General features: G+C 39.0%; 2 protein-coding genes and 1 non-coding gene across 23 annotated transcripts in view; 2 read left to right on the top strand and 1 right to left on the bottom strand.

Moving 5' to 3' along the window:
* LOC143291246 (protein argonaute-2-like) overlaps positions 1-20,118 on the bottom strand; it is a 75,651-nt gene extending 55,533 nt beyond the window's left edge. For 12 of the 15 annotated variants that reach the window (XR_013056488.1, XR_013056489.1, XR_013056491.1 and 9 more), the window contains exons 1-3: positions 19,993-20,096; positions 12,522-12,557; positions 3,913-4,082 (exon numbers count right to left, since the gene is read on the bottom strand). Coding sequence is in view for 11 of the 15 variants with exons in the window: in XM_076601046.1 (XP_076457161.1) it covers positions 3,913-3,976 (64 nt within the window). In the remaining 4 variants the exon portion in view is untranslated. Of the gene's footprint in view, positions 1-3,912; positions 4,083-12,521; positions 12,558-19,992 lie in introns of all 15 variants that reach the window. The other 3 variants (XM_076601048.1, XM_076601043.1, XM_076601053.1) reach the window with 3 other exon arrangements.
* A 45-nt stretch (positions 20,119-20,163) lies between these two features.
* Positions 20,164-23,257, top strand: part of LOC143291245 (methyltransferase HEMK2-like) — a 14,422-nt gene continuing 11,328 nt past the window's right edge. Inside the window, exons 1-2 of one of the 7 annotated variants that reach the window (XM_076601037.1) lie at positions 20,164-20,233; positions 20,666-20,975. The gene's annotated coding sequence lies outside the window, so the exon portion shown is untranslated. The other 6 variants (XM_076601039.1, XM_076601034.1, XM_076601036.1 and 3 more) reach the window with 6 other exon arrangements.
* LOC143291347 (5S ribosomal RNA) lies at positions 21,877-21,995 on the top strand. The gene has a single exon (XR_013056519.1). It is a non-coding gene; the product is annotated as a 5S ribosomal RNA (ribosomal RNA).

Raw genomic sequence — 23,257 nt, 5'->3', positions numbered from 1 at the left:
CACAACAAGGGCCACAGTGACAGACCACTGATGGAGACAGTAGGGCCACAACAAGGGCCACAGTGACAGACCACTGATGGAGACAGTAGGGACACAACAAGGGCCACAGTGACAGACTACTGATGGAGACAGCAGGGTCACAACAAGGGCCACAGTGACAGACCACTGATGGAAACAGTAGGGTCACAACAACGGCCACAGTGACAGACCACTGATGGAGACGGTAGGTATACAACTGGGGCCACAGTGACTGACCACTGATGGAGACAGTAGGGGTACAAGGGCTACAGTGACAGACCACTGATGGAGACAGTAGGGTCACAACAAGGGCCACAGTGACAGATCATTGATGGAGACAGTAGGGGCACAACAGGGGCCACAGTGACAGACCACTGATGGAGACAGTAGGGCCACAACATGGACCACAGTGACAGACCACTGATGGAGACAGTAGGGCCACAACAAGGGCCACAGTGACAGATCATTGATGGAGACAATAGGGGTACAACAGGGGCCACAGTGACAGACCACTGATGGAGACAGTAGGGCCACAAGGGCCACAGTGACAGATCACTGATGGAGACAGTAGGCCACAACAAGGGCCACAGTGACAGATCACTGATGGAGACAATAGGAGCATAACAGGGGCCAGTGACAGACCACTGATGGAAAAGTAGGATGGAGACAATAGGGGTACAACAGGGGCCAGTGACAGACCACTGATGGAGACAGTAGGGCCACAACAAGGGCCACAGTGACAGACCACTGATGGAGACAGTAGGGGTACAACAGGGGCCAGTGACAGACCACTGATGGAGACAGTAGGGCCACAACAAGGGCCACAGTGACAGACCACTGATGGAGACAGTAGGGCCACAAGGGCCACAGTGACAGATCACTGATGGAGACAGTAGGCCACAAGGGCCACAACAAGGGCCACAGTGACAGATCACTGATGGAGACAATAGGAGCATAACAGGGGCCAGTGACAGACCACTGATGGAGACAGTAGGGCCACAAGGGCCACAGTGACAGACCACTGATGGAGACAGTCGGGCCACAAGGGTCACAACAAGGGCCACAGTGACAGACCACTGATGGAGACAGTAGGCCACAAGGGCCACAACAAGGGCCACAGTGACAGATCACTGATGGAGACAATAGGGGCATAACAGGGGCCAGTGACAGACCACTGATGGAGACAGTAGGGCCACAACAAGGGCCACAGTGACAGACCACTGATGGAAACAGTAGGGCCACAGTTACAGACCACTGATGGAAACAGTAGGGCCACAACAAGGGCCACAATGACAGACCACTGATGGAAACAGTAGGGCCACAAGGGCCACAACAAGGGCCACAGTGACAGACCACTGATGGAGACAGTAGGGCCACAAGGGCCACAGTGACAGACCACTGATGGAGACAGTAGGGGTACAACAGGGGCCAGTGACAGACCACTGATGGAAACAGTAGGGCCACAAGGGCCACAGTGACAGACCACTGATGGAGACAGTAGGGTCACAAGGGCCACAGTGACAGACCACTGATGGAGACAGCAGGGTCACAACAAGGGCCACAGTGACAGACCACTGATGGAGACAGTAGGGGTACAACAGGGGCCACAGTGACTGACCACTGGTGGAGACAGTAGGGCCACAAGGGCCACAGTGACTGACCACTGGTGGAGACAGTAGGGGTACAACAGGGGCCACAGTGACAGACCACTGATGGAGACAGTAGGGCCACAACAAGGGCCACAGTGACAGACTACTGATAGAGACGATAGGGCCACAAGGGCCACAGTGACAAGCCACTGACAACTTGAAAATCCACCACCATTCAGGCTGGATAGCTATTTCTTAATTCCACCACAAGTCCTACACAATGCTGAGACTCTCTTCCCAGCAGCCTTAATCCGGTCAGATCACCTTTGGTTCCTGAATTCCAACATGGTTCAAGCAATCATCAATCATTGTATGTCATCAAAATTTGGGTGATGATCAGATTTTCCCCACACCTCTAAACCCCTTTCATAGGTTGCAACTTGCACATTCAAATTTCAGTAGGGATTTTAAGACTATGGCTGTTTTTACCCCATCATTTAAGCAGTCTTACTCTGTTTTCAGGGGTGTGTATGCTGGGTAACATATGTTCATGTTTCCATAAGTCACCATACACTGACATGGATTATACTTTTTATAGGATTTTTAACATGCATATTTCATGTTCTGCATGTGTATGCGCTTGTGAAAGCTCAGACTGAAAACAGGAGCTGTGATGTGCCTGCATGCTGTGTGACCCTGACACCAGGCCTCAGCCCCACAGTGACACATCATGAGGTCAAGTGTGATAATGGGTGGATGCAAGGTATGAGCTCTGTAACGTTTCTGAAGGTGTTGTGCACACATGACAAGAGATGGATGCCATTGGATGTAGAACAGCATCACTGCTTTTGTTCTGAACATCCTGTGCAACTACAGCCAGGGCATCACAAATTCCTCAACAGAAAATGTAATACATTCTTTCGTCATTCACTCTGGACATGAACACACAGTTCAATAACAAATACAAAAGATGACAGGTCACTTGGAAGAGCCTATCACTCTGCCAGCACAGCTCTGCAACTGCCTACAGTGTTCAAACAGGAACTACACCATATTTACATCAGCAAGATTACTGACAAGGTAACCATGTATAAAAATCTTTGTTTCACCAATGTGGGCATATATATACATAGATATATACAGAAAGAGAATATATATATATATATATATATATATATATACACACATATATATAAATCATGTGTGTGTGTGTGTATGTGTGTGTGTGTATATATGTATTTGTATTCCTTTTTATCGCAGCTGATTTCTCTGTGTGAAATTCGGGCTGCTCTCCCCAGGGAGAGCGCATCACTACACTACAGCGCCACCCTTTTTTTTTTTTTTTTGTATTTTTTCCTGCATGCAGTTTTGTTTTTTTCTATAGAAATGGATTTTTCTACAGAATTTTGCCAGGAACAACCATTTTGTTGCCATGGGCTCTTTTACATGCGCTAAGTGCATGCTGCACATGAGACCTTGCTTTATCGTCTCATCCAAATGACTAGCATCCAGACCACCACTCAAGGTCTAGTGGTGGGGGAGAAAATATCGGCGGCTGAGCCGTGATTCAAACCAGTGCGCTCAGATTCTCTTGCTTCCTAGGTGGACGGCGTTACCTCTAGGCCATCACTCCACATTTATATATATATATACACACATAGAGATAAAAACAGAAACAAAAAACCACAAGCCTAAGAGATACAGCAGTAACAGTAGCTTAAACTAACTTACTTATTTCTTGTAACAGTAACTATCGTGGCCCTTTACGGTGTTTAGGACATGTGAAGGCTGGACAGACAGAAGGCCAACTCTCCCCTTTGATATCCTACAGCATTATCCAGACTCAGAGCTGCCACCCTTTCTTTCTCTCTCAACTACCCTAGATGGCCGGGCAACCTTCAGGATGTTTGTGACCAAAACACTTCCCAGTTCCACGTCTGGTAAGAACAGCAGTGACTGTCTGACTGGCAGCACTGCTGACTGACAAGGGAAACCATTTCAAGCAGGCAGACAAGTCAAAACCTGCAGGGGTTACAGGGCATACCAAAAGGTTTTACCCACACACAAGTTAAATGACTGCATGACATGACACTACTTCAAGATCAATGAGGAAAGTCAAAAAGACCCCCCCACCACCCCTCTTTTCGTTCACTTTTGCTCCTCAACTCAAACATTTTGGAATGGTGAATGAATGGTTTGTGGTCAAGCTGAAGCGCCCAGACCAGGCAGCCACAGAGTGGTTCTAGTTAACAGGCTGGCAGCTCTGCAGACTGAACTGGCGAGAATGAGTGAAGCGAGGACCGACCCAACAGCTCAGTCTCATCCACTACAGTCGCCTTCAGTGATGAAAGGGTTAAGTCAGTCTTCATCTCATATTCCTCCAGGCTTGCCAACGGCAGCACACAATCAAGGTAAACTGAGTCACATCAATACTGTCCGCCCTGCTCTTCTGTCTTTAGAACAGCACACCCCCAGCTGTTAACAGAAAAGGTGCAACAATGTGAAAAAGGAGACACAAAACACATTGATCAATGTCTGCCCTCTACTCAGTCACATCAACACGCACACAGGTTAGTTCTTCTGCAAGGCTTCTGCACAGGGTGGAGCTATAGCACACATTTTGATGTCTGTAGCCAGACCAAGAGGGATGGGCCCTGTCTGCCAGGAAGGCAGGGCTGGGGACATGTCACTGCCATGCCCTGGGAACTGGAACTTTGTGTACAGACGCCCTCTGCTACTGTCTGTCTGTGTGTATTTTCTGACTGGAGTGTAGGTCAAGGTCCAAAACACCTGTCAGCAACAGCTTCAGTGGCAGTAATGTCCTGTCCCCTACCTTCGTTCCTGTTTTTCTTGTAACCTCTGTTAATAGCATTTGGCTCTTACTCTTGTCAAACTTTCTTTTGCTTAACAGTCATCCAGTTATGTTATCATTACCCTGTTCAGCCTGACAATTCAGCTGTCTGACTGTTATGTTGGTAATGTAGATGTACTTGTGTAATAGCACTGGGTTTGGCCTTGAAAATGAAAAATAACAAAAAATTTTTAAAAATGACTGAGTAGAGAGTATGGGCAATTTACTGTAGGTACATTCTACAAAATAACTCCCCATACTGTGCATCTTCCATTCTATATCCCTATTGGACATTCACTCTGTTCCAAAAACTTAATCCCTCATGGACACCCAGTCTGTTCAATAAATCTCCAGAGATTAGGAACACAACATTATTCCCGCCAGGCCTCAATCCCTCAAGGGCACCCACTCTGTTCAGCACATGGCAAGAGTTAAGGAACACTGACAACATTCCAGTCTGCCCTCAATACCCCTCAGCAACACCTACTCTGTTCAATACATCTCAAGAGTTAAGGAACACTGACAACATTCCAGTCTGCCCTCAATACCCCTCAGCAACACCTACTCTGTTCAATACATCTGAGTTAAGGAACACTGACAACATTCCAGTCCGTCCTAAATGCCTGTCACTGACACCCACACTGTTCAATTTATCTCCAGATATTAGGAACATTGACAACATTCCAGTCTGCCTTCAATCCATCATGGACACTGTTCAATAAAACCAATCCCTCATGGGCACCCACTCTGTTCAGAAAATCTCCTGAGATTAAGAACAATGACAACAAACATACCAGTCTCGCCTCAATCCCTCACTGGCACCCACTCTGTTCAATAAAACTCCAGAATTTAGGAATACTGACAACATTCTGGTCTTCCATTTAACTGCATCATCTCCTTCCTTATTTCCATGCCCAACAGTGACTAAGAAGCAACTGCCTAGATTTAGTCACTTCCCCAGTCTGGTCACATCAATAAGGTAATATATCACTGTATGTCTGATGACATCAACCAGATGTATTACTTAATAGAAAACAGGGGGTGGGGGGTGGGGGGGGGGTGGGGGGGGAATGTGACCCAGCCTAACTTATAATAAAAAATAGAGTTTCCTTCAACTGCCATAATACAAAAAAAAATTAAATAATATAACAAAAACATAGCTACATACATCAAGTTCACTGGATACATTCTATCATCTATCATTTCCTGTTGCACACACAAGACATTTTGGTCGCTCTTTTGGGACGATGAATTACGCAGCAAAACAGCTGTTTCATAACACAGTTTAATAGCAAAAAAAACGGTCTCCCATCAAAGAACATACAGTCTGGGAGTGATGAAATGCCTTTTATATAAAAATAAAAAGAAAGAAAAAAATATGAACAGCTCCCAGCTCTTCTCATCAAGAATATGACCATTGCCCTTTAACTGCATGATGAACTGGAAAAAGTACAAGTGTCCCCTCAACTGTATGTATTCATCTGCACTCTCTATTAATCTATTTCTAATTCTGGGGGTAGCACCACTGCAGTCAGTTTTAATAATAATAAAAATATTAAAAAAATTATGCAGTACAGACATTATTTCTGAACTCAGATGTAAAAGCTTCCTTCCTCTCTAGTTGAGCAGTGATACCAAATCAAAAAAAGTTTTCAGATGAAAGGTTGATCAATGACTGAATGATGCAATTCTAACAACAAACTTCAAATAATGCTGCAGTTTTCATGTCAGACTGATCCATGATACAAGCTAAGTGTCCAAAGCGGCTTTAGTTACTGACTGCTGATGTCAGCTTTGCCAAAAATCAAACAACAAAAAAGCCTTTCATGCCGAATAAGTTAAACTGAATCAATCACTGAAGCACACACAAAAAAGAGGTTTTTCTCTCTCTGTCAGGTATCATCCACATCTGTTTCATTTCGAAGTTAATTGGTAAATTGCAAAATACTGCCAAATGCATTTTTCTCTGTTGTGGATATGGCTAGGCACCATTTATGACATGTATGATGGTTTGAAATGCCTATACTTTTTTTTTTTTCTTTTTTTTATTAACATGAGCCTTTTCTGTGACAGCAACTGATGCTTTCAAAATTGTGTGTTTCTTTCCCCCAGTCCTGTAATTAATTCACAGACATTCGTCAAAGTAAATGCAATGTCAATGCTTGTGCTAATGTGTGACAATGCAACAACCACTTAGTTTTAACCAACATAACTGTACGCTGAAAGTGAAAGTATAAGAAAAAGTTTAAATTTCAAATTTCATTTCATTTATTGCCCCATATGCAGGAATAAATTCAACAGTGTAATTTTTCATAATGAGCCAATTTTTGATAGTAAAAAAAAACAACAACACCTATTCGCTAATTCAATGAAACACATTAGCATCAGCAACACTGATGGATCACCTAAACGAACAGAGTGATTCTCCACGAGTCATTACCATCAATAAAAAGTCTCCTAATATAATCCTGTCATAATAATCATTTGGCTGGTTTCCATATTTTAAGTAAGCAACACTGGTTTGCCATGCTTGTATAGTGTTCCAGTAACTGATAGTGTAGAATATTCTCTAGTTCTCCCATTCTTCAGATCTCCCTAGTCCAAGTTTGTCGATTTTGTTTAATCAAACTCACAGGCAAATCTTTGATTAAGGTCAGGAAAAAAAATAATTAGAGGACAAAATTTTGCTCAACTAACACAAGAAAAAATAAAGATGATATAAAAAATATCATTTACTCCACGACAGCTGATGATGTTTTTTCAGCAAATGGAGCCTCTGGCAATGGACATGGTAACAGGATAAAATAAACAATGACTAGGGGGGGAAAAAAGAAAAAAAAAAAGTTACAGAATGAGAAATGTGTGTCCAAAAGTTCTGAAGAGCTCCTAAACAGACTGACCCTCTCCCAAACCCAACAGATCAGACCAGATTATAAAAATAAAAAAAAGAAAAAAAAAAAGAATTTTTTTTTATTTTTAAATGAAGGGAAAACATGATCCCATGAAAATGTTCTCCAATACCAAAAGGCTCACATCTTGATCTTATCAGAACGTAAAAACAAAATATAAAAAAATAACAGTAACAAATACACAGAAAATAATTATAGCCCAGTTCTGGGAATAAAAGAAATAAAAGAAAAGACTCATCCACTCCCATCACGGTGCAGCAGTATGCCCCAGTGTACTCATAACTGGCATCTTACTATGAGTATGAGCAGCTTTCATCAATTACTACAAGTACCACATACCATATTTCCAGGTCACTTTGTCAGTAAACGAGGAAAAAAAAAATCCTATCTAAAAAGTGCAGCTATGTGTCAGTTTCTTCACTGCTACAAAATGTAGCTTTTGTTGCTACAAAGTGTCACCTTGATACTTGAGTCAAAGTCCAGCCTTGCAACAATTGTTCTTTTGCCACAATAAATGTCGCTCTGCTACAGCATCACCCTATCAGAAGCCCAGACATGTTATGATGATCAAATCAATAAATCAAACAGCATGATAGCTTATACAGCCAATCAAAAAACAGGGAGCACTGTAACACACACAGCAAAGGATTATCAGAGCCTCATTAAAAACAATGGCTAGAATGGAAAGAATGAGATGGAGGGATAGGAGGGGGAGGTTGTATCTCATCTTTTAGATTGTTTCCTTCATTCGAGTAGACAAAGCAAAAATGTCCTAAAATGTGTAAAAACAGTATGAAACAAAGTAATACAAAGTGACATCAGTGAAAGAGATAGAACAACAGAGACAGTGAGAGCTACTCATGCTCCTGTACTTCCAGAAAGCAGTTCAAGTATTTTGAGGTTCTCTGTAGGGAATTAAATGTACTACTTTACATAACACAGTATGGAATGTTCATTTCAAACACAGAAAACTACATTTCCCATTATCTAATAAGTGAATACAAAACCATTCTGAATGAACACCTATAGCATAATCGAAGATTACCACATGACTAACGAAACACAAAATCAGTGGCAGTACATAATTATTGTGAAACAGAATCAGACTCCAAAAGAGAAACTGGGGAGGGTGAGTTCACTGGATTCACAGCACACTTCACACTGGAGTCAGGGTCTATCCTTTTATCACCACTTCAAACTCATGCAGTCAGCACAGAACAATAAAACCCAACCCTCTCCACTGCCCTTTCTCCCCCCCCCCCCTCCCCTCTTGCCCAAACCCACCCCCTCTCTTTTTATATCTTTGTTCAAAATCACTTTTCCAAGTAGCAAGCCAGAGCTCGTTCAGCCGCCTAATCTGGTTATCAGGGCATTAAGGTTGCGGCCCTAAGTTTTGCCACTGAGTTGACCCCCAACTAAGGTAACGATAAGGTTGTTGAGGAAATTGACTGGAGGATCTTGCTTACAACACAGTTTAACTTTTAAGGTTACTTCCCAAGTTTCTGTCACTGTGTTGGCCATCAAAGTTTAATGTCACTTCAGACACACCACCCGCCTTCCTTTTTTTTTTTTTTTTTTAAAGAAGAAAAAAGTTGTTCTCTTCTTTCATCATTATCATCTATCTGAACAGCATCATATATAAGTCACTCACCATAAGCTGTAATGGAATTACAAGTACAGAAGCCATATAATATACCAGTATATATGCCAAAGCCAGGTTCAAAATTATGTGCAACTAGTTGAATATCCCAACCTCAAAGACCAAACATTCATTTATTCTACAAATGTACAATCCATGATATGACCAGCATACATGCACCCACTTACACAGTCTCATACAACCACACACTACAAAGTGTCAAAAAAGTGCAGAGAGAAATATGGACAAAAACAAAATTACCGAGGTCTGCAATGATAAATTCTTTTCTTCTCTAGCTTGTTTTGCCGGCAATCCTACATCCCACTTTTCCCCCCTCTCTTCCCTAGCTGACTGTTCAGCCTTTCTGTTAATCAATGATACCATTATTACTTCTGTTCCCCTCCGTTGTGCAGTGGGTGTTGTCAGAGATCAATAAAACCTTTCCTTGCAGACAGCAGTCAGTGCTGCCACTGGCTTAGAACTAAAGCCTGAGGACAGGTCTCACGTCAATGTCTTCTATTTGCAAAGACACTCTGACATTCACAATGAAGAAACTGAATGAGAGTTGACAATAGATTTTTTTTACAGCACAAGGAAAAAAAAAGATAAAAAAAAAGAAGATGAATTTCCATGTGAAAAAATGGCTAAGGTCAAGGTGAAAACACGTATTTTCTGGGACCAAGTTCCTGGCACCAGTCAATTCTGCCACAGTGAGAACAACAGACTGGATTCCATCAGCCATTTCAAGGTTTGTTTGAATATACAACTGGTTGGATCCGATGAAATGCTTGAATAAAGAAATGTGCAGCTCAACAAAACAGAACCTGCCTCTATCTGACCCTATACAAAATTCTGACAATGCCAGGTCACAGCTGGCATTCTATCACAGGCTAATGACAAAATTTTTCACAGCTACCATCACGATGTGCATTCCCCGGTGTGCAGTTTAAAAAACCCAGAACAAATGACAACTTTTGACACTGTTTTCTGTTTTCCAAAATGCATCCATTACAAAGCAAGCAATTCTGGATGTTACATATGATATCCAATCCCATCCTAAAAGGAAACATTAGGTGCTGGATGAAATATCCACCATTCCCTATCAACTTCTTCCATAAGCATGTGTGTGTTAACACTGCCCATCCCAGCACTTATCTCTGATTCAACTATAAACAGACCGGCTTCCCCCACCATGCCTGCTTTCAATACTACTCCTGAAAACTCAGTCCTGCAGCACATTGCAGTCTAAAAATGGTCATGGCTCTGTAATGTGCTGAGACAAAGAAAAGATCCACCCACACACAGTTCACTAACAAAACTGCTACCGTCCACCAACACTGTTCACCAACAACTATTACAGCTCTGTAATGTGCCTGACTCTAGGAAATGACTGTTGATCCGAATTCACACACATGACATGGAGAGGGAAACACTGACAACACATCAAACTGGGGACGCCAGACATGGACAGTAGGTCACAGAGACAAGGGAGCAAAACTTCACAATCTTACGCACACCAAAAAACAAATACTAAAGTGGGATGTGGGGGGCATCAAAGTAAAAGATGTGGCAACTATGATAAATTTCAGAATGTGAGGAGTGATTATAACAATAAGACAGCTGCGGACAAACTGCTAAAAGCCATGGCATTACGATTAATTTGGCGCAACCAAGACAGCACAACAAAAGACAAGCAGTGCAAAGCAGAACAGAGATGCATAATTGCTTGCAAGCCAGCCAGCATCAAACCAAACCAAACAAAAAACACAATAAATCAACCAAAAAACAAATGGCATGAATCGCTAAATGTTAGCCCCTTAATCCTTAAAAGCTGATCATCCCACCCGTTCCTTTTCTATGGACCTTTTTTAATCCGGCAAAGCAGCTTCAGAAACAAAAATAGAAGAAAAACAAAACTGGTATGAATAGCACATGATTTAACTATGGTAATTTCAATAAAAAAACTTTTTTTTTTTTTTTTTTTTGTTACAATTCACTGGAGAGAGATAAGTGTTTAGATGGAAGAGGGCTGGGTGATAAGGATGTGATAGTAAGAGAGGTGAGGTTTCCACACCACACAAGCTGTCCTGTCCCAAGACTGAGGCTATACTTTAGCTTTGAACAAAATCTGGCTAAAAATGACAACATTCCTTTGCACTTCCATAGTTCCAATACAGCTGTGACTTGAAATCAATATGAGAATGATAGTTTTCACTGTTTGAGAAGACCCCATGAATAATGTTAAAGTGATTGTAAAGTCATACACTTCAAGTGTGCTCTAATGAGGACACACGCAGTTAACTGCAAACTGCGAGTAGCATACTAATATTTATGATGCAATACACATGAGGCTTAGTGCCCACCACAGACCACCTGTGCTGACACCTTTGGTTCAACTGTCAACCCGCCATTTAGGCTGATATAATTCACTGTCTGATGAGCAACTCATACAATGGTCAAAAAGCAAGATAATGTCAATGAGTCCCCCCCCCCACCCCCACTTTCTTTTTTAAATGAAGAAAAAACATCAATCCTGGACACACTTCTAAGTGTTAATTGTTTTCTCATGAACAAATTTCATTTCAAATTTGAATATTCACTTTTTTCCCTTCTTCAAGTCACATAAATTTCCTGTTAGCCTTCAATAAACAAATGAAATCAGTAAAAATCAGTACAAACCCTGACATAAATAGGAAGGTCATGGGTGAGTATTGAAGGAGAAGGAAAAGGTATTAGTAAGTTATATAATAAAAAATATAATAAAAAAAATTAAAAGGGGGTGGGGGTGGGGGGTTAGAGAGGTGAGAAATCAACTCTTCACTCCTTTTCAAGATGTGCATGACAAAATCTTGTCTGAATTCAGACAGCAATAAAAAACATTTTGTCAACAACTAATCTGCACTTTGATTATTAATGTTTTTTTTAACTTTCTGATGAAATATACACAGCGTAATGTATTTCAGATTCAGTTACAGCTTGTTATCTGCTGCCAGATCCTCGGTATATATACACACCTTTCTCATTGTACCTCAACTCATCATACTTCATGCTTACAAAACAATTCCACTTCGAACTTCCATTTCATAAAATTTACATACAAACAAAAAATAAAATAAACAATAATGATAATACAAAACAAAACCCAGCCCAAAACACAATTTTAGCTAAATTGAAGATAATACCAGTCTTCAGCTTTTCCAAAACCTTAGAAGAGATGGAATTAATCTGCATCTGACGTCCTATATTATTAGTTTGAAGATAAAACTTCTCCAAGAAGTATTAGTTGAAGGTGTATCTATATATATATATGTATATATATAGATATATACCAAAACGGCACAGAAAAGAACATTCAAGGATTAAAAGTATATATACAAAATTCAGAGTCAGAATATAGGGGTCCAGAACTGATAACCATTCTTTAAGTAAGCAGCTGGACTGAAGAAGAAGTGTATATCACGTCAAAGACTTGTAGTGACTGGGAAAAGGTAAAAGGACAGATTGAGGATACCTACCATTCGGCTGTTGACCCAAGAAGGTGGAAGTAACACCTTGAAAAGAAACAAAGGAAGAATACTTGTACAACTGAAGTACCGCTCTATTCTTATCCTCTTCCACTCATGCACACATGACAGTAAGCAGTGTTCTTATTCTCCCACAGGTTGAAATTTTTTTTTTTAAATACCATATATTACTTTTATCATTAAAAAAAAATTCTATGTCCCTGATTAAAGTACTTTTGAAAAAAAGTATCACAAATGATAAACTTTTGATTAAAAAGAGTGTGGATCACAAAGGTTTGAGCCCACAAAGAAAACGTCTCAACATCACAATGTGAAGTTGGGCCAACATGCGGTTTACAAACCATTATCATTTTATGTCTCTTAATCAGACGTAAGTTTGCAGAGGAAATGTTTTTTAATATGGTAAACACAGGGCATACCACAGAATGACAAAGAAAAAACAAAAAAACTGTTCTGATATCGTTTCAAAGTCACCAAAGCAATGAAGACTCCTTTCATAAACTGATCAAGACAATAGTTATAAACATGAACAGTATGATAAGTCCTTCCATGGAGACGTTACAGTCTTATGAACCTGACAAGTTTTATGTGCAGTACGATCAAGTCCTCCCTTGGACACTTTTCCAACAGATCAATATGATGGAAGCAGGCTTGACGCCTAGAAGACAAGCAACAAAAGGATGCATAATCCGATCTCTATTGTTTGGAACCTTCTCAGCTCTCGCAGCTTTCGAAACAGATGCAGGGATTATTTTCCAAAGGCAACTACTCTCCCTCTGACTGTCTCTCTCAAGCCTGTGAACCAATGAGCAAGGACTCAGCACCAAGTTGAAGAAGAGAAGACCCAACAGGACGGGTCAGGGTGTCAACACCTCCATTTCTTATAGTCCGACACATTCTGCACACCCCATTGTGTGACATCCACCAGTACTGACAACTCCATCTTTTATGCCAAGACCAACCAGCACACAGGGAAAGTTACCTCAACAAATTACTGTGTGGGATTTATGGGGAAAACAAGGCACTGACTGATCAAGCCTCCTCTCCCTCCCTCACTTCACTTAGAACCTCTCATGTGGACCAATCAACAGTTTCCTCCAAGCACACGTTATCACTGTGATGTCCAGCTAGACAAATTGCATCTGATTGTGGAGATTCCGTGATATCCAGAGAAGAAATTACGACAAGTGTTTTCTTGTTCAAAGAAGTTATCAAAACTGATTAGAAAAGGGCCAGGGTGTTAATCAGCGGTCATTATATGGTTAATACTACACCTGTCAACTCAATCATGAGGGTTAGTACCGCTCTCAGATTGCAAAATTTAAAACCTTTAATCTTAAAATCCCAAAGGGCAGAAACCTTTTTTTTATTATTTTTTTATTTTATTCATTTACTTTTTATTTTATTTTTAAATCCTTATTTTACATTTAAATTTGAATTCTGGCACATTTCACTGCTGTGCTTTATCAGTCACTGACAGAAAGGATGTTGTCCAGTTGTTTTCTTCACAAAATAGGACCAAACTTTTTTTTTTTTTTTTTGCAAACCTGGTTTATTTTTAAAAAGATTTTGGGGAACTGAAAAAACATTACTGTTTGCAAACTAGAAAAAAACAAAAACAAACCTGTATGGCTCCTGTGAAAGGTGCTGTTAAAAAAAAAAAAAAAAAAAAAAAAGGCTGTGGAAAAGTGAAGGCCCAACTGTGATGCTTGTTCCAGAGACAGTTAACTAGGGTAGCGTAGCGTATTATACGCCAACTGTGCCTTTCACACTGTATCTATGCAAGGAGCTATCAGAGGATGACACAGTGATATATGTGTTGCACAAACCCTTTGGCTTCACTCATCCTGTTTTCTGTGTGTGGCTCAAAACACTTGGATCCATCCTCGCTGTTCTTCACCTTACAACCACAGAACTCATATTTTACTTTCCTTCATCGATTGTGGTTTATTACAGGTTTTTCACATATGATGTTTGTCACACCAACTGCAGAGCCAAGATTATTAATCAATTATACACCAACTTGTGCACATCATCAAAATCAACTTTTAGTGTGGTTACCAAAATTTTAAAACATTCTCAACTATAAAGAAATCTATTTCACTGAATATTCTTTCTTGTTCACAAACAGAACACACAGAACAGAGATAGGGAAATCATTCTTTTCAATTCCATATTATAAATCTAAAACGCTTCTAGTTAATTTAACCTTAAAAGCAAATGAGGAAATAAAATCATCTGAAAACATTAATCCCCCCTGACAGCCACTTCCTCTGTTCTCTGTATTGTGTTTGTAGTCTCCTCCGTTTGTTCACCTCATAACATTTCAATACCACTTCAGTTTGTCATGAAATAACTGAAATAAACTTAATGAGTAATTCCTAATATTGTATTATCAGAAGAAGAAAACTACTAATTAGCAATAATACTTAATAGTTAATCTGGGTGACTGAAAGTGAAACTACAGTGAAAGAAAATTAGTAAATATCAGTAAAAGTGAATGAATACTTTTATCTAAAAAGATAAAAGTTGTAAAGATTGTTAAGAAATAGTTAACAAGTATGTGTATAACTTTTTAAAAAATGATACAAAGTATTACTGACACTGCACACACACTGTGACTCAATGGAAGTCAGTGCTCTACAAAGCTTATTTTATTCACTGGACAAGTAGTAGAATATAATCAGGAGTTGTAACCCTATTCAAAATAACTAGTTGCAGATAACTTCACGAAATGAATCTCAGAACAACAAAACCACAGCCAGGAACACATTATTAGGGTCATAACTGTTCTTTTTTCTTTTCTTTTTTAAACTGCATAATTTTGGCAGTATAAATTATCAAATATAATATAAATTATCAAATATAATGCAAAACAAATAAATAAAATAAACCTTTGAAGAATATAAAAATATATTAAGATTAATTGTGTGAATGCTGGCTATCTTTTCTGTAACTTAATAAATAAACAGGCTGATTAATAATAAACACACTGGTAATTTAATTTGTAAACGACTGTAAATTCAGTGGGTTTTTTTTTTTTTTTTTTTTTTTTTTTTTAACTGTCTTAAGATTCACCACTGCCATAAACCCATAAATTATTTGTGACAGTTGTTGAACTGACAATACAAAAATAGAAATTCAGTCTGTGAGATACAGGGATGAGGAAAGGAAGTGATGGAAAATCAGATTTGATCAAGACCTTCAAATTAAAACTTAACCTCTGATCCAGCATGACAGCCTAAACACTGAGTGAACAGAATGATTTCAGACAAGAGAGCAAGTAGCGACAGGAAGATATTTCATTTACAGTCATTAACAGAAACTGATCAAGAAAATTTGCAAATGTTTAGACTCCCAGCATAATCATGAGATAATGGCGGTCAGAGATGTAAAAGGCAATGTCTCATAACATGACAGCGGAAGTCGTCTCTGTATCATATATGATGACTTTAACATGACAGCGGAAGTTGTTTCTATAAGATGACTTTAAAACAGTACTTTTAATTAATGCACCTTGCTGTCAGCTTAAAATTACTTAACTAATATTTTTCCAAAGTAATCTTTCATTGCAGTTACACTGTGTGTAGTTCTCTTATGGTGCTGAATTTTCTATCATTTAGCCAACTCAGCTAGTTTCTTAGCAATGCACTGGTGTTTCAATTATAATATTAATAATTTATTCTTCTTGTAAGAATTGTGCATGTCCGTGCACAAATGGAAGCAAGTGGGGCAACTTAAAAAAGTATGGTTTCTAACAATCAATAGTAAATATTCATAAATTATATAACAACCCTTGGTGCTGTAGTGTTGTTAGTATTAGATAAACAAAAGATTAGCTAGTGAGTTGCTGTCTAAAATGTCACTTTCCAAATTGCACTCTTTAAATCTTGATCAAATGCTGAGAAGATTCAGATGTCCTTCTCCCGGATGTCTAGTCTAGGGAAACACAAAGAGGTGAAAAGACAAAATAAAAATTGAAACTGCCATGCTGAAATGATATCAGCAGGGAAAAAAGTTGACATCCGGTAAGAAGCAAGCATAGGATGTGTGAAATCACAGTAGCAAAAAGAAAAGACAAAACAAAAAAAAAAGTACTGGTACACGTGTGTTTTTCTTAACAGAAGTCAGGTTGAATTGTTAACCTATGAGAGAAACAGCTTCTCCCCATCCCCAAAATGTATGTACCAGTAACTGAATTGGTTAAAAATGAATAATTCATTATTTCGTAACTTTTTATTCATCTCCTCAGTCCCACCAGAATAGTGGATCAACTGCGTTCAAATGACAAAACTTTCTTCAGAAACATGACAGACTATTTGCCTGCAAATACTAAACTTTCATCTACCCCGCTCCCCCTTCCCACCCACCCCTTCTTGGAATGTTCTGACATGAACTGACGGAACACATACGCACTGATGAAAGACATGATGTTAAATGGACAGCCCACTCACAAAGCCTAGCTTGTACACTGTTGTCCTATTCTTAAAAGAAAATCATGCAATTCTCAAATTCAATTCTGGATGCAAAGCACTTTAATAAGTTGTAAAATTAAATGCATGGCTATTTTACAGTGTTACTGTTAGTAATGGTACTGAAAGCACACATACATCAATCAATCCATTCAAAACACTACTGTGCATAATGTCACTGAAACTAGTGAGAGCATTCTCAAACCACTCACTCTTGTCCATTTCATGCCTTACATTTAGTTACAATATATTCAAATATCAAAGAAAAAACAAAAAAAAACAAAAAAAAACTACCACATCATTAAAGTTTTAAATACACACAAATGGCAATATAACCATTTATACTACTTGTTTTAATGTTTGCCTCTTAAGCTGCTAATGCTTTGCAAAAGTTTTCTTCTCTGACAATAAGACAATTTTTTTTTAAGCAAATAAAAATAAGCAAAAGCAGCAACACAGAACATATGCATGATAGTCCTCATCTCAGGGTTATGGTTCACTTCTATTCTGTCTGAGTGTCATATGATAATGTAAACATGTTTAACAAAGCATATAATTTACAATAAATTCTGGAGACTGGTCAACCAAATATTAATGTCTCCATCAAAATACCAGAATGATGATGATGATACCACTGCACATCAGCTTCAGACTGCTTTCACGCGACCTCATCCTGGCTGTTGCCCTTGACTGGTTTCTGAAGTGCTGACCACTTACCAACTTCAAAATGTCTGTTCCTGTGCCCTTAGTTAACTAAGTTAAACTTATCAACATTACAAATACTGAACTAGTATCTGTTAGTCCCACACTCTGTTGTTAATGTTAATGAATACATTGTACAAGTGAATGAAAATCTACACAATTTTGCAGCATGCATCTATGTCAACACTTCAAAGTAAAACCATACTCAGTTCAAAATATCTTTTAATCACAATTTGTTTATAAAAAGTATACATAAAAGTTATTAAAACCATTAAATACTTACAAAACTAAAGAGAGAGAGAGTGAGAGTGAGAGAGGGAGAAAAAGAGCAAGAGTGAGAGAGACAACAAACAGCAAATTTAAAAACAACTCTGCACAAACATCAAAGAATACAGCATCTTTTTTTTCTTTTTCTTTTTTATACACACACACACACACACACACACATATATATTTATTTTTTATTTTATTTTTTATTTTTTTAATAAATCATGACAGAACAAAAGATCAAAATGGTCAGGTTCAAAGAGTCAACTGCATACAAAATGAAATATGATTTAAATAAAAATCAATAGTTCATAGGTCAGCCAATCTCAAAACAGAGCAGTGATAAAATCATTAACAATAACACTACTAGTACTTATGCAAATATGCCATCATTCAAACAAAACTCGTTCAGTTTCAGGTCCCAATCAGCAGCATTTCCAGCAATCTTTAAATCTGTGCATTCTGATACAGCATGAATTCTCACAGCTCCTTGTTCACAGAAGTGACATACTCCTGATTTTTTTTTTTTTTTTTTTTTTTTTTTTAAACAGGAAAACTATCATCCTGACACCTCTGATCTCACAATGTCATTGTTGACCTACTTTAGTACTGGTACTGGATGTAAATTAAGTATAATTAAAGTAAAAACACACCATGGCAACTTCCAAAGCATCACATTTTAACATAATATCACTGTATGTCATCTGTGTCATATTTTCCCTGTCTTCCTGCTGGATTAAAATCACAGTGATGTTCCATTAGCTCTACCACAAAAAATAGGAATATTCAATCTTTTCCTTTGAAGGAAGGCAAGTTTTAACACGATGTCCCCTAACAACCACAAAACAAGTAACCTTTTAAACTAATTATTTACACAAAATGAATAACATTTGTTTGCTCTGTTTTTACTTAAATTATAGTGATTATAGTTACACTTTTATCTACAATATCATCATATTTATATTGCGCTTCTATGCAACAAAGTAAAAGCGCAATCTCGAACAAATGCACCAATGACAAATATTACATCCCAAGAATGAAGTCACTGAAGATTACACATCAGAATCACTGATGTTCAGGTGGATGTATCATTTATTCATTATTCAATCTTATCACTGGCACTGGTTCTGACTGTGAATGAGTGAATCTGGCTAACGTGAAAAAGTCATAAAGAACAATTCAATTTGTGTGAGTCAATCCTCATTTTTTACACTGCAGATGTACCACTATTCCTTTTACAACTGAAGTTGCAAACAATGAGGAAACAAACTGTCAACAATGTCATTGTGTCAGTGTTTGACTTTTATTCTTTTTTATGTGTATCACTATCACTGTATCAGAGAAACTGTAGAATAATAGTACTATGGAGTATGTATTCAGGACTTGATTCTTCATTATGAATACAAAAAATTTCTATCATTGGGTCCTGACATTTTCTTACCAACAGTAAACAGGCCTTGCACTGAGGGTGAGGCTTGATGCACCTCATGTTCAAGTTTATATTCATGTTTTTTTCCCTGTTCATCATTTCATTATTTTTCTTCTGTTTTTTTCTTTCTTTTTATGCTTCATTGAGTCAAATGTTCGGCACAGGCTCCTAAGTCGTAAAGATAACACTGTCGGACACCCAACTCTTTTTTAAAATCATACACGCGTGTTTATTTTGAGAAATCCGAACTCAGACACATTGTCAAGCATGTGGGGATTCGCTGAACTGTCAAATACTAATTATCAGTAGCAACAATGCGCTCTCGGATGTCAAAATAACGTGCAAACTGTGCTGAACTGTAATATTTGGCGAGGCGGGGATGCATAGAACTGGAGGTATTAGATATAGGCAAAGTATTTGTGCATTAAAATTTATATTCTACATAATAATACAAATACTGAAATAGCATTTGCATTGTTCACACAAGAGCCAAGACGATCAATGTAGGGTGCGACACAATCAAAACACTGTACACTTCAGTCGGTGTGTCTGATGAATAATCACTTCGAATTAAACAATCCCCTTGACTTACCTTGAGGTGTAACAGGAAACATTGTGGCAAAATTTGTAAACTTAAATAATTTGACCGCGTTTTATTTCCCTACGTGTCCTAGATATTCTTTTAACATGGCGACCAAAATTGCCTCGTTTTGAATGCAAATGACCTGCCGACAAACCACATGTGTGAATGCTCTCCCTTACAGCTTTCTTGAGCACGCGCGACGTCACTGCAAACAAAGAAATCGAAGTGGCAACATAACCGGATAATTCTTGTATTGTGGCTTATACCAATGCATTATCATCTAAATCTTGAGCACTGATCATTTCTTTGATTTTTCTTAAAATATAACCCCGATTTTCTGTGAACTGTAAAATAAATTGTTCATACTCTTGCCTCTGTTCATGACTTAATGACTGCAGTCGTCGGTAAAACGCAATTAAATGATGATCGTTTAAGTGGGTTATTAAAACTACTTGGAATCGTGCTGAATGATTTGTCTTGAATCTTAAGACAAGTTAAGTGGAAAGTGGTAATGCATTGCAACTTCATATATTTGGATAATAAGGTAGTTTCTGCAGTTTGTGTGTTCATGATGTTTTTGAGCAGCTGTGTGTGAATATTTATATTAAGCTCACGTTATTTACAACCATGGTTTTTGTTATTGTTTTTTTTGTGTGTGTGTGAGACTCTCATTTTTTTCCAGCTGCCCTCACTTCTGCACCATTCCACGTTAACCCCATGCTGCTCATCCCAGTCGCATTACAAAGCAGCACCCAGCTTTATCTGCCACAATTCTAGAAAGCCATGTCTGGTCATCAGGGTAGCAGCACAGCAGAGGAAACCTCCCGTTGCTGCTGACTCTCCTCGGTGGTATTCAGTAATGATCATTCTAATTCAACATACACAGGACTCCACCTGTTGAGCGTCATACCGACAATGTCACTCACACAGAGTCCAACTGAGTGAGTGCCTCCCTGGGACCGTATTCAAGACAAAATTCATTTTGCCTTCAGGCAAGTTATCTTTGACATGGTTGGGACCTGCGCGTACAGTTTACCTTGAAGGATAAGTTATCTTCGTATTAAGACACACGTAGTTCGCTCAGACAGCTAACCCATCGTCTTTTTTAAAAAATCCTGATGATTCCCATCTGCGCATGCTCTCAGTTTCACTTCTCATCGCACCACAGCTCGGAACATTGTTGAGAGAGTTCGCAAAACACATGCTATCTGTAAAGCATGCCTGTTTTCCCTTTTAAAAAAAGAAAGAAAAATCCTGCAAAAGGATCCGCCATATTTACCTCTGCTTTGTGGGCAGTCACCCTTGGCAGGTAGTAAGGGTAGATTGCCTTCGGGTATGTAGACACACGGGTAGACTCTTGTGTTCATGAATACTGGATATTGCTTACCCTCAGGCAGTTTGCCTTGCCTCAGGCAGATTACCCGCAGGTACACATTTACCCTCAGGCACGATGTTCTCTTGAATACAGCCACTGGAGTGCAAATTGCCACCATGTCCATCCAGTGATTGTTCCCCCTGAATTTTTTTTAACACTGAAGACCTTGACAGGGGCTTACGACTGGTATTGGAGTTAAGGTGAAAATGAAACTGAGGTCACCATAGGATGAGAGAGGGCACAAAAAGATCTTGAATTTCTTTTCCATGTCAGTGTCACAGTGTTGTTTAGTTGTCAATACTGATGCTTTTGACATGTCAGTGTCACATTATACATACTGTCACAGTTGTCAAGAATGATGCTTCTAACATGTCAGTGTCATAGTACACAAGCTGTTATAGTTGTCAGTACTGATGCTTCTGTCATGTTCGTTTCACAGTACACATACTGTTATAGTTGTCAATAATGATGTTTCTAACATGTCAGTATCACTGTGTTGTTTAGTTGTCAGTAATGGTGCCAACGGCCATACCATGTTGAAAACACCAGTTCTCGTCCGATCACCAAAGTTAAGCAACATCGGGCCCAGTTAGTACTTGGATGGGTGACCGCCTGGGAACACTGGGTGCTGTTGGCATTCCTTTTAGGCCAACACTCAGCTTATATCACAGTTTGACATAAGTTTACATTTGGGCCAACAGCAAAGAGAGCTGTATTATCAATGGTTTCTCCCGTCGATGGGAAATCATTTACAGCTTAGTCTTTTGTGAAGGACTATGACTCTCAAACTAGGAGGCAAATTTGCATTGGCTCTTAGTGCTACAGCCTTGTGGGCTAGCTGGCCTTTGGGAACCATCCCAGCGCCGACTGTCCTAAAACCCTCTTGGCCAAGAGAGTGGGGATGTAACTTGGGCAAGACACTCTCCACTATAATCAAATTCTAGCCCAAGTAGTCAGAACAGCAGTTGCCTCCTCTGCTGTTCTGATGGTCATAGTTGGACATGACTGACTATCATATATAAACGGTGCTTCTGACATGTTCTGATGGTCATAGTTGGACATGACTGACTATCATATATAAACCGTGCTTCTGACATGCTCTGATGGTCATAGTTGGACATGACTGACATGACTGACTATCATATATAAATGGTGCTTCTGACATGTTCAGATGGTCATAGTTGGACATGACTGACTATCATATATAAACGGTGCTTCTGACATGTTCTGATGGTCATAGTTGGACATGACTGACTGTCATATATAAATGGTGCTTCTGACATGTTCTGATGGTCATAGTTGGACATGACTGACTATCATATATAAATGGTGCTTCTGACATGTCATTGTCACAGTACACATACTCATGCCTCTTTAGTTATAAGGAAGGTGGCAGAATGGTTAAGAGCTTATCTGCCAGTGGTGTCCATGAGGGTCCTTGTTAGAATCCTGATCTTGCCCTTTCTCCCGAGTCTGACTGGAAAAACAAATTAAGCATCTAGTCACTCAGACGATATAGACGGCTCGTCTTTTCACTGTTAGCCGCACGAAATTTGGCCAAACAGAGCAAACCAATAGGCCTAGTTTGCATCAGTTTAACATGGTAAGTATATGTAACACCAAACATGGAGTATAATACAAACTCCTTCCTGTGTGCTTTTTTTTTTTATTTATTTATTTTTTTTTTTAAATTCTGTTTATTTATTTATTTTTCTTTTTTCTCTTTGAGAATGTTTTTGTAGTGTGACATTATCCCTTATTACCCATGTCAAAGTTATATATCAATGATGCAGTCTATCGGAATGTTCTTCTGACATTTCCTGTGTTGTTTATATGTTTGGATATATGTAACCATAGGATGCACCATTTTTTTGTAATTCGTTCCATAGAAGAAAAGGC

Source organism: Babylonia areolata, chromosome 16, assembly GCF_041734735.1.
Source record: "Babylonia areolata isolate BAREFJ2019XMU chromosome 16, ASM4173473v1, whole genome shotgun sequence".
Taxonomy (NCBI): domain Eukaryota; kingdom Metazoa; phylum Mollusca; class Gastropoda; order Neogastropoda; family Buccinidae; genus Babylonia; species Babylonia areolata.
This window is presented reverse-complemented; position numbering and strand designations above follow the sequence as displayed.